General features: G+C 46.8%; 1 protein-coding gene across 3 annotated transcripts in view; it reads left to right on the top strand.

The window, feature by feature from the left end:
• The window catches only part of MYH10 (myosin heavy chain 10), a 123,089-nt gene that overhangs the window by 559 nt on the left and 110,615 nt on the right, over window positions 1-11,915 (top strand). For all 3 annotated transcript variants that reach the window (XM_034646660.1, XM_019801732.2, XM_002921147.4), the window contains one exon: window positions 5,613-5,988. In XM_034646660.1, the coding sequence (XP_034502551.1) occupies window positions 5,644-5,988 (345 nt within the window). In that variant the 5' untranslated portion in view covers window positions 5,613-5,643. Of the gene's footprint in view, window positions 1-5,612; window positions 5,989-11,915 lie in introns of those variants that run through there.

Genomic DNA, 11,915 nt, shown 5'->3' with positions numbered 1-11,915 from the left:
CGGCAGGGCGCGGGGGGAGGGTCAGCCGTCGCCTCGGGATCCCTTTATTGTGTAAGCGATCCGGGCACGGCTCGCCGCGGACTCCCTTGCTGGCCTTCTGCAGCTGGGGTCACACCCTGATCCCGTGAAATGGCACTGGAATGGGGTCGGGGCGAAGTGGGAGCGGCGGAGTCGTGGCGTTGGCGGGCGCTTTGTGGGCCCGCGGTGGGCGGGTGCGGCCCAGAGACCCGGGAGGCCCCCAGCCTGGCCGGCCTGGGAGCCTGGGCCTGGGGAGGGAGGCTGGCGACTCGGCGGGTCTGGGCTCCGCCGGGGAGGCTGGGGTGGCGTGGCCTCTGCCTGTGACCGTTATCTGTGTCTTCGGGCCTCTGCGGCTCCCTGCGAGCCCACTGCGGTGGATGCAAGGGGGTGGGGTGGGGTGGGGTAGGGGAGAGCAGGCGGGGTAGATCCAGCCTGCCAACGAAACAAAGGCTGCTGTTTTCGCCGAATAATATAATATACTAAATGTAATACTTGGGTTTTGCCGAGATTTTGTTTTTTAAGTGAGGATTCTTTTGAGTCAGGCTTCATCATTCTGCATAGTCTCTCAGTCTGGAAAACTTTAATCTATTTATTGTTTTATTTCTTTCCTCCGTCTGCCCTGACCAAGTATTCTTGTGGTCCCATGCTTTTGACGTTGAAGTATGCCCTGTCTGTCTCGGATTCTGAAAAAGTGGCCATTTTATTTGATGCGTCTCTCGATTTGGGCATCTTGAATTCGGTTCTTCCCCGTCCTTATCTGGAGACAGCATATGGTGTAATTGTGGGACGTATAGCGCGAGCTTTGGCAGCGAAGGGATGTGACCCCAGAGGGTGGCTTTTTATTTGGGCTCCTTAGGGAAATCATCACAATGAAGACAAACGGGATGGGAGAGCCGATGAGCGAAATTCTGAAGGGCACGTTGCGCAGGGGAGGACCCAGTGCCTCAGCGGGCTATGCACTTTCTCATCCTATAGCAGGGATGGAAATTCCTGGCCTTACATCCACATTTTCAAAAAATTTTAACGCAGCCTGAAGATGTTCACTGAGAGATGGTGCAGGCCATACAGAGCGGTAGTGCCTTTTTGCGTTTGGTGTGTGTGCTCGTTTGGCTGAGATGAATTTTGGTAAATTAATAGGTTTGCACATCCCTGTCATCAAGTTACCGCAGTGGTGGTGTTAAACCAAGTGGGACGATTCTTTTTTTTTTTTTTTTTTTTTTAAGATTTTATTTATTTACTTGACAGAGATAGAGACAGCTAGCGAGAGAGGGAACACAAGCAGGGGGAGTGGGAGAGGAAGAAGCAGGCTCATGGCAGAGGAGCCTGATGTGGGGCTCGAACCCATAACGCCGGGATCACGCCCTGAGCCGAAGGCAGACGCTTAACCGCTGTGCCACCCAGGCGCCCCTAAGTGGGACGATTCTGTCGTGGTGGATCTGTCATAGAGGGGGGTGCTGTCAAGGACAATTTATCCATCGTTTTTGTTTGGCTTGTTATACACAAGATATTCGAAAAATTGAGTTGTTTTCCTGTCTCTGTACCATAGAAGTTGCTGGGAGGGAGCCGAGAAGTTTGCCTGGTGACATTTCGCTTGAAGTAAAAAATGGCTCTAACCAATGAAGGGGGTGGGGTTCTGGCCCTGTGAGGGGGGGCTCCTTCATATACAGATAAATGACTTAGCTATAATTAGGCACTCATTTCAAATGACACCAAAAACCTTCAGATTATCTTGATCTGTCTGTGGCAAAGAGCTTGCTCTTGATTCCCTTTCTTCCGATATAGAGGTGTTTTTTCTATGAAAGGTAAAGCCCTTGCCAGATTTGAACACAGATTGAACACAGTGCTGAGCCTACATTCTTGAAACCGTCATCGATAGGATTTTCATTTAGTGGAGAGGCAGCGTGGGTGTGCTCCACGCCCTTCAAAATCCACCCCCTTCAAAATCCACCCCCCCCACCTGCCATTGTTGCATGCATTCCTGCAGGAACTCTGGGGTTAGCCCCAGCTCTGCTACTGGTGAGCTCTGTGACCTTGGGCTGGTTATTGGCTTTCTCTCTACCTTGGGTTCCTCATCTGTACAATAGAGATAATAATAGTACGTACCTCACAGGGCTGTTGTGAGGACTTGAGCTGATAAAGGTAAACTGCTTAGAATAGTGCCTGCCCATAATTAATGATACAGAACAGTATTTGCTATTTTTAAAATGGTGGTATTCCCCCATGCCATAAAGCAAGGCATTTGGGAGTGGTGCACTGTGAAATACCAGCATTATCAAGATCGGTACCACATGTACAATGGTAATGGAAAAAATACAACATCTCTGGCGATCACGCGTGAGGAGTTAAAGTGAACAAAACCTCTCCACTGGCCTCCTGAACTCTGTCAAACCAAACAGCAGTTGGAATACCCACGACCTGTTAAGCCCTCTGGTACCGTGCAGGGGAGGGCAAGAAGAATCCCAGAAGAGCAGTCAAAAATGTTCAGAGGGGGAGGATTAAGTTGCCAGATTGACCTGAAAAGAACTTCTCAGAGGGTGGCATTTGGGTCAGGATTGGAGGGAGTGCTAGGTGTTTGGTTGTGGAGAAGTTGAGGCTCACTGTGGGGGTAGGGAGCACGAATGAGAGGTTTGGTCAGGGGGTGGAGATCCCCCCCCCATGCGGACCCGGAGCCCGGCTAGGTGCTCGCCAGCTAGCCAGGGGCAGGAAACTGTCCACTCAGTGTCTGATTAGTTGTAGAAAGCTCTGGAAAAGTAAAAAGTAAAACTAATTTGTAATCTCACTACCCAGTGAAGACCCAATGAATATCTGTTCCTTTTGTTATATTTATTTATTTACTTCTTTTATCTGTTCCTTTAAAAAAAACCCAAACACACATGCATATGTAATTCCTGCCCCCCCCCCCAAAGTCAGGAGCATTTTGCAATTACGGTTTTGTGACCTATTGGTTTCTTTCCCTTAAATCACAAGAACTTCCTCACCTAGAAAAAATACTGATAAATTTTAAATGTACCAATTTGGTGAACTAATTTTTAAATATATCATTTACTTTTTTTTTTAAAGGCCTGATGCAGAAATGACCTGTTGAGCTACTCTAATTTATAGCCATCCACTAAATTTAAGCGTATAATTACATGCCCAATGTAAAATTAAAGAAATGTGTGCACGCGCACCAACTGGCAGCAAGACCTCTTTCGAGGTGTCGTATGAGATACACAGTTCCTACCTGTTAATGACAAGAGTAACTTGTTACCACATGTTGTTATAGTAGGATATTTTCTCTTTTAAAAGGCTGTCACTCATAAAGGCAGAATGTGTGTCCCGTTGTCTGTGTCCAGATTTATCTAGGACGATTCTCACCTCAGAGCCATGCCTTCCTTCTTCTGAGCAGTTTGCGAAGTGTAAGCTGGAAAGACAGAAAGTGTGTTAATAGTCTTACGAAAGCTAGTCTCTAGAGGTAATGATGGGCTTTGGAAACCATTCTCCAGAATGTACATGTGCCCTGGGAGTATTTTCTGAATCGCCTCTCCCCCACCTCTTGAATGTCCAAGAAGGCAAATACAAGTTTAGTTTGAAAACATGTTAGCCTTTTTATTTGTAGAAGCCTTAATGTTACCTCTTTGATTTTGGGGGGGTTTCGTTTTGTTTTGTGATTTTTGTTTTATTCAAGTCCATTTTAAAAACATTACCATATCCTTTAAATCAGGTTAGGAATTAGTCTAGAACATTGGTTTTCAGCCTTTTTTTCCCTATCCCAGCATACCTGTTAATGACATTGGGTCACCATGGCAACCAGAGACCGCTGAGTCATGGTTCTCAAAGTGTGGTCCCAGGACCAGCGGCCTCAGCTGCATCTGGGAACTTGTTAGGAATGCAGATTACCGGGCTTTGCCCCAGACCCTACTGAATTGGAAACTCTGGGGATGGGGCTTCTATAAGTGCTTTTATAAGCGTCTTACGTGGTGCCCATGCACACACCAAAGTTTGAGAACCATGCCCTAGGGCATGCATGTTTATAATGCATTGCATTATAACAAATAATTTCTGAAGTTACATTTTTATGCCATTTCAGTGACTTCACGGAGCTTGACATTTGTCTGTGGGCTCGAGGCTAAGAGCCTCGTCACAACTTCGGACTACTTTATTTTTTTTTTAAAGATTTTATTTTTAAGTAATCTCTACACCTGACGTGGGGCTCGAACTCATGACCCTGAGATCAAGAGTCACATGCCCTTTTGACCGAGCCAGCCAGGCACCCCTGAGCTGTTCTGTGGTGAGCCTTGCAGCCTTCTGTCTTTTGCCTACGAAGAATCCCCGTCATTTTGGGAGGGAGGCAAAGCTGGGAAGATGTGGTAGAGTGGCTTCTTGCGTTGCCCTGGATGAGGTCATGGAGACCATGCTTCTGAGATTTGTAATAACCTGGAATTTGGGATGATAACAGAAGTGTTTAATGTTGGTATCGGATTCCAAAAAGCTATTGTCAGGCAGGAGTGATGAGTCACATCGGAAAGGTGAGTGGTGACTGTAAAATCCTGTCACTTGATCCAGAAAGTCATTTGCACAAGTATAGGATGAGACCTAGCTGAGAGTAGCGTGTATGGGGCCGTGGCCGATGGTTCGCTATGAGCCAATGGCAAATGGGTGACAAGTAAATGAAGTAGGTCTTGAGATACATTAATTGAGAACATCCCAGAAACAGTGCTTTTCTCAGCGTGGCCTAGGTTAGTGGCTCTCTTCCTTCTGCCCGGGTCAGACCGTATCTGGAGCACTGTGTTTGCTTCCAGCCCCCACGGCCTGCAGGGGCACGTGTGGGCACACTGGAGTCTGTTCTGTGGCGAGAGAGAGTGAGGCCTGATGAATGATGGTGCACTGAAGAGGAGCTGGGGAGCGGGAGCAGCTGCAGGGGTGGGGGGAGGCCTCGAGAGCTCCCGTTGCATGCTTGTGTAGTTGTCCCGGAAAGCCAAGTCGCTTGTCTGCTGTGGCATCGTCTGATTGCATTAAGACCGCACGGCCACAGAGAAGCTCCCAGGGACCGAGTCGGGGGTGTCTGTCCAGAAGAACTTTGAGTCTCTGGTCTGAAGGCAGACCGGGAGGCCCGTGTAGACCCGAGGCTTTACTCTCCTGGCCCTGGCCATGCATTTCATACATCCTTGGGGCCATGCTGATTCCCGTTCCGCCTCCCAGACCTTTTATTATGAATCTTTGTTTTCTTTGCCCTCCATCCCCTTTGCCTTCTTAGCTCCCTGTTTAATTTGTGGTGAGGGTGCAAGAGGGGATGAAGAGGGAAAAAAAAAGTCCCACCTGGAACCCTGCCTCTCCCCCCTGCTTGATTTTCAGCCCCCAGTAACTGCGGGCATGTCTTGCGTGGTCTTCAGACAGCCAGGGGCATAATTTGTGGTCACCCCTGAAATTTACCCTGGATGCTCGGTTAGTATGGCCGTGAAGAGCACTGCCCCAGCTCCTGGACTAAAGGTCATGCTTTCTGTTTACCAGAGGTCTCGTCTTAAGTTCCTGACGAGGGTAAAAATCTGTACATCATTGTATGTTTTTAAACATCTAACCTTGTCCTCCTCCTCTTTCTCCTCCTCCTCTCCCAGAGGCAATTGCTCTTGGATCCTCCTCTTTACAATGGCCCAGAGAACTGGACTCGAAGACCCAGAGAGGTACCTCTTTGTGGACAGGGCGGTCATCTACAACCCTGCCACCCAGGCCGATTGGACGGCTAAAAAGCTAGTGTGGATTCCATCCGAGCGCCATGGCTTTGAGGCAGCCAGTATCAAAGAAGAGCGGGGAGATGAGGTTATGGTGGAGCTGGCAGAGAACGGAAAGAAGGCGATGGTCAACAAAGACGATATTCAGAAGATGAACCCGCCTAAGTTTTCCAAGGTGGAGGATATGGCAGAATTGACATGCTTGAACGAAGCTTCTGTCTTACATAACCTGAAGGACCGCTACTATTCAGGACTGATCTATGTGAGTACTTCCCGCTGAATACTCATGAGAATTAATGTAAATCACACATACCCTCAGAGTCAACCGTGGGACCAGGCAGTACCCACCCTCTCTGTTTAACATTACCGTTTCTGTTAAAGATAGAAAGATTGTCTCTTGCTTACCCGGGTCTTGTCCCACTTTACATCTTAACACGTAATTTTACGTAATCTAATCTGCAATTAAACACGCGGACGTGGTGGTTGAAGGCTTCTGTGGCGGTTCTCTGGAGCGTGCGTGATAAGATGGGGAGAGTGTGTGGCAGAAAGACTGGGGAGCTGGGTGTGGGGTAAGAGTTGCACGAATACAATATAGCCCGCACGTGTATGTGCAGGAGTGTGGAGTGGAGGGGCTGCAAGGAGCAAGAGCATTGGGGTTCCCCGGTGTGGGAAAGTGGGAACCACGGACGCTGAGATTTTTCAGAGGAAACCGTTCAGAGTGGGTTTGAGGCTGGGGTTACCCTGTGGTTAGCGGTTGACACGTGTGGTGTTGTCACCGATGATGCCGCTGACTTTGTGGAAGAAATTATTGAAAACACCGGGGGACGAGGGAGTGCGGAAAATCGCAAGCCAGATAGGGGAAAACTCTAGAAAGGCATACTGGGTTTGAGGGGATCATACACCCAGGTGGCAGTGATTTAAAGGAGCCCATAGAGAATGTCAGTGTAGAATGAAAAGAAGAGAGAAGAGTTGACCTTGTACTGGTTTGAGTTTGGAAAAGAGCAGTTGGATTTTATGAAGGGGTGTTGGGGCCCCTGATCATTCAGAACATCTGCAAATCAGAACCAGTTTTTCCATAGAAATTAGCGTACTTAGAGACTATTTACTGAACACGTACTGTGTTCTAGGTGCTGGGGAGACGGTGGTGAACGGGACAGGCCAGGTTCCTGCCTTCCTGCTACATCCTATAAGGAAATGAAGCTGGGCTCTGGAATAGATTACGTAGGGGAAAGACTCTCCGCAGTGGGTCTGTGAAGGGCTCTTCGAGAAGGTATCGTTAGAGCCGGAATCTTTCTGATAGGAGGGAGCTAGCCAGGGGAAGATCTGAGAACCGAATAGTTCTTCCGTGACCTTTGCCAGGGTAGGCACAGTCAAGCCTGATGGCCTCTCATCTTTGTTTTTCCTCTGAGGGAAGGTGCAAGTGTGTAAGAGGCGCCAGGGTTAGGAAGGTGGCTGGAGAAAGGGAAAGGTTGGGGGAGGAGAAGCCACTAGTAAGGACATCGCAGGGGAGCAGCCTTGAGAATCCGGCTGGGACCGCACAACAGAACGTGTGGGGCTACCATGTCTAGCCCCGGCTGTGGAGTGAGGGATCGCGATGGGTCCAATCACGAGCTCACATCTCAGATTTGGGGGTGGGGGAAGGGTCAGTTTGGGGTGCCGCTTGGTGCTGGAGATGGACACTGCCCGAGTTGTGGGGAACTGCAGTGTGGAAGGGAGCCAGCCACTTTTTCTGCCAGTGTCTTCACCTTGACCCCCCCCACTTTGGACCTTGCAGGTTCCTGCAAGTAGGAGAGAGAAGGGAAATACAAAGGGGAAGGAGACTGTGGGCAAAAGAGAAGGAATCGAAGAAAAGAAAAAGTTCATTTGTAACCATTCCTCACAATGATTCTAAGACTTTGCAAGTATCTTTTATTGAGTTTGGTTTTTTTTTTTTTTTCCAGCTGAACTCAGGCACCCCAAATGATGTCTGAGGTTCTCTTCAAAGCATGGCCCCCCCCCCCTTACTCTTTACAGAAGGGCAATCTGAGTTCTTCTCGAAGCATTAAGGTCCCAGCAGAGCTGGGGATTTGGGGCAGTGGTGTGTGCCGTTAGTGGGGTGGAAGGGTTCCCACCCGAGACTGGAGTTGCAGAACTTGATTTAAAGAATCCTAGTAGGAAAGTGGGGCCCCAGGTAGCCGCAATCGTGAGGGCTGTGTACTGCGTGTTGGGATTCACCCGTCAGGTCTAAGTAGAGGAGTTGAGCCGTGGTGTAGGCGCCATAGCAACTTAGGGGGGACCTTTGGACACGTTTCTGGAGATAAGCTCTAACGTATGTTCATTTCAGTAAGTTGCTTCACTGACAGGTTTACTTACGTTAGCTCCTCATATTTTCTTTGGATGGATTCTCCCCGGCCTCCCAACTTCTCAGGTCATTAATTTTCATCCTCTTTCCTAATAAAAGCATTTGAAAACTATAAATGTCTCCTCTAATAGGATTTTAGCTCACCTCACACATTTGGATGCATGATGTTTTTTATTACTCGGTCCTATTTTCTATTTTCTGTTACGATTTCTTCTTTAACCTATGAACCATTTAAAAGGATATTTTGAAAAATTCGAAGTGTGTGTTTTTAAGTTATCTTTTTATTAAGTGATTTTTTGAAAAAGATTTTATTTATTTCTGAGAGAGAGAGAGAGAGAGAGAGCAGGGGGAAAGGCAGACGGACGAGCAGAGTCCCCGCTGAGTGTGGAGCTGACACCGGGCTTGATCCCACGACCCCGAGATCATGACCTGAGCCGAAACCAAGAGTCAGACGCTCAGCTGACTGGGCCACCCAGGCGCCCCTTATTCCTGATTTTTAAATGAATTGCACTGCAGTCAAAATACAGTTCACATAATATCGTTCCTTGTTTTTGTTGAGACTTGCTGTGTGCAGCGTATCGTCCGTTTTGGCGAGCATTCTGTGTGTCTGGAAAGAGCATTAATTCTGTTGTTGGTTATGGGGTTCTGTCTGTGGCCATTAGAGTAAGCGTTTTAATTCTGTTTAAATCTTCCTCACTAATTTTTGTCTGCTTGGTCTATTAATTACCGAGAAATGTCTTAAAATCCCCTGGTGTGTTTTATCAACTAAGTATGCATCCCTTACCGATATAGTTTAGTTTTTCCTGTTTATGAACTTTCATTTGAATGAATCGCATGGTATATATATAGCCTTCACGTCTGCTTTTTCACTCAGCATTACATTTTAAGGTTCATCTGTATTGCTTTGTGTTGGTATACTCGAGAAGTTGTCAAAGTGTGGCCTGCGGACCCTCAGGGTTTCCCTAAGACTCTTCCAGGGGCTCTGTGAGGTTACAGCTGTTCTCATGATGATTTGAAGACACGATTTGCCCTTTCCACTGTTGGTGTTGGTACTGACAGCACAAAAGTAATGGTGGGGAAAACCGCGTGCATCTTACTGCGAATAAAGGCAGTGACCCCAGACTGTACTAGAGGTCATTTTAATCATTCCATGTGAGAATGTCCTGGAGAAAGCAGGAGAAATGATTGATTTTTATTAAATGTCAACCCTTGAGTACACGTCTTTTTAATACACGGTGTGAGAGGCGCCTGGGTGGCTCATTCGGTGAAGCATCTGCCTTTGGCTCAGGTCATGATCCCAGGGTCCTGGGATTGAGCCCCACATCGGGCTCCCTGCTCAGCGGGGAATCTGCTTCTCCCTCTGCCCCTCCCTCTACTTTGTGCACTCTCTCAAATAAATACAATCTTAAAAAAAAAAAAAAAAGAAAATTAGGATTTGGGGAAATTTGTATTTACCACTGTGAACGTGACAGCTTGTCAGCACTTGAAACCCTGTCTGATCGAGATAAATGGTGACATTAATGACTGATTTTTTTTTTAACGTCGTATAGTGAAATGTCATCATTTGGAAGACTTGCATAATTCATTGAGCCAATGTTTTCCAAATGATGTGTACATTGTTACAAAATCACACATGGGTAAAAGATTTTTTCCACATGCAAGATAAGCCAATGGATTTTGATGTACATAACAGTATGAAAGGCCATTGATAGGATTTCAGATGCCACATTGCATCGGATCTTTAAGAAATTCTCACTTGTCACAGTTTGGTATAGCATCAAGGGGTATATCCACAATCACTTGGAAAGGCAGTTAAACTCCACTTTCCTTTTCCAACTAAATATCTGTGTAAGGCTAATTTTCTTCATATGCTTCAACCCAAAACCACCTAGCACAACAGATTGAATGTGAAAACAGATAGGAAAATTGAGCTATTTTTGTTAAGCCAGATAATAAAAAAGATTTGCAAAAATATAAAACACCACCACCCTTCTCGCTTTTGTTTTAGAAAACAAATGGTTATTTTTCATAAGAAATGTTATTTATGTTAACGTGTATTGTTATTTTAAAATGAACAGACATACATTTGTAAAAACTTGATTACATACCTACTGTTATATAAAGCAAAATGTCTTTGGGGTCTTTAAATCTTTTCTAAGAGGGTCAGAGGGCCGTGAAATTTAAAAAGTTGAGTTATTTCGTTCCTCTTGTTACAGTGTACTGTTCCGCTGAAAGTCTTGATCCCCTTTATCCACTCAACTGCTTTTGGGCATTTGTGTTCTCCAGTTCGGGGCTAGTCCCTGGTGCACACAGGCACGCCTTTCTGTACGGTGGGTAAGGAGTGGGAATCCTGGGTGGTAGCGTATGCATCTCTCTAACCCCCGCATTCAGCTTTTCTAGGTAAAGCCTGATGTAGTCAGGTTCCAGCAGGAAACAGCCCTGAAACCACCGGGTGTTTTGAGAGCTTAACTGGGGGACAGTTTGCAAACACATGGGCAGAGTCCAGCAAACGGGTACGGGCTAGGGCACTGTCCTGGCATGGCGATGGCTGGGTCCTCGCTACCGCCTCTGTCTTTAAAGGCAAGATGGGCCCAAGCTGCTGTCTCAGCTCGGGCAGGGTGGCTGTGTGGGGAGGCCTTTCCCATAAATGCTAGGGCCTCCTGACCGTCCACTTGGAGGGGCCTGGGTGGGGGGACAGAGGTCCTGACTTCACTCTCCTCCCGCTCTTGGTCTGAGAGGGGAAAGTGATGGTGTCTTGCTTGGGGTTAGCCTCAGTTCCACTTGGAATTGAATTCTCTGTAGGGGGAAAGATGGGGACAAGATTCATCTTTTTCCCAGACTGGGTCCAGGTGACCCAGTGCCTTTTCCTGAAACAGCCCTTTCCCCACTGCGTGTGTCGATTGATCCTAACAGTTGAGCTCAACTCACTGTTGTGTGTATGGGTCCCTGTGCCCGTGTCGGGCCGAGATCACACTTTCCCAGTCATGGCTTTCTACTGAGTCCTGGTATCCAGTGTGGTAAGCGCTCTCATTTTCGTTATTCTTTAGGGTCGCTATATTTGTTTTTCAATACAATTTTAGAACCCGCTTGTTAGTTTTGTGCACTCTCGCACCCTTGCTGGAATTTTGTTTGGGATTTTGTTGATTCTGTAGATCACTTTGGGAGAGAAATGAGAGCTTTACAATATTTGATGTTCTAGTAAGTGGATATACCCACTTTTTAATTTTTCTCAATGTGTTTTAATGGTTTTCTCTGTGTATCTTTTGTTGGGTTTATTTTGCGGTATTTGATTTTTTGGGTGCTATTTAAACGGTGGCTTCAGTGTTGTTTTCTTTTTTCTTTTCTTTAAGATTTTATTTACTTATTTGAGAGAGAGAGAGAGAGAGAGCACGAGCAGGGGCAGAGGGAGAGGGAAAAGCAGATTCCCCGCTGAGCAGGGAGCCCGATGTGGGGCTCGAGCCCAGGACCCCGGGATCATGACCTGAGCTGAAGGCAGACGCTTCACCAACTGAGCCACCGAGGTGCCCCAGCGTTGTTTTCTGATTGATGCCATTATGTAGAAATACAGTTGTCATTTTTTTTTTCTTTTTAAGATTTTATTTTTAAGTAATCTCCCTGCCCAACACAGGGTTCAAACTCAACCCTGAGATCAAGAGTCACATGGTCCTCAACCGAGCCAGCCGGGCGCACCCAGTTGTCATGTTTTTTACAAATAAAATCTTACTAAGGTTACTTATTGGTTATAACAGTTTGGCTGAAGATTCTTTTGGATTTTCTGTGAACACACTCACGTTGTCTACAAATAATGACAGTTTTATTTTTCCCTTTCCAGTTTTTTTTTTTTTTAA

The sequence above is a fragment of the Ailuropoda melanoleuca genome, chromosome 17, assembly GCF_002007445.2.
Source record: "Ailuropoda melanoleuca isolate Jingjing chromosome 17, ASM200744v2, whole genome shotgun sequence".
NCBI lineage: Eukaryota > Metazoa > Chordata > Mammalia > Carnivora > Ursidae > Ailuropoda > Ailuropoda melanoleuca.
This window is presented reverse-complemented; position numbering and strand designations above follow the sequence as displayed.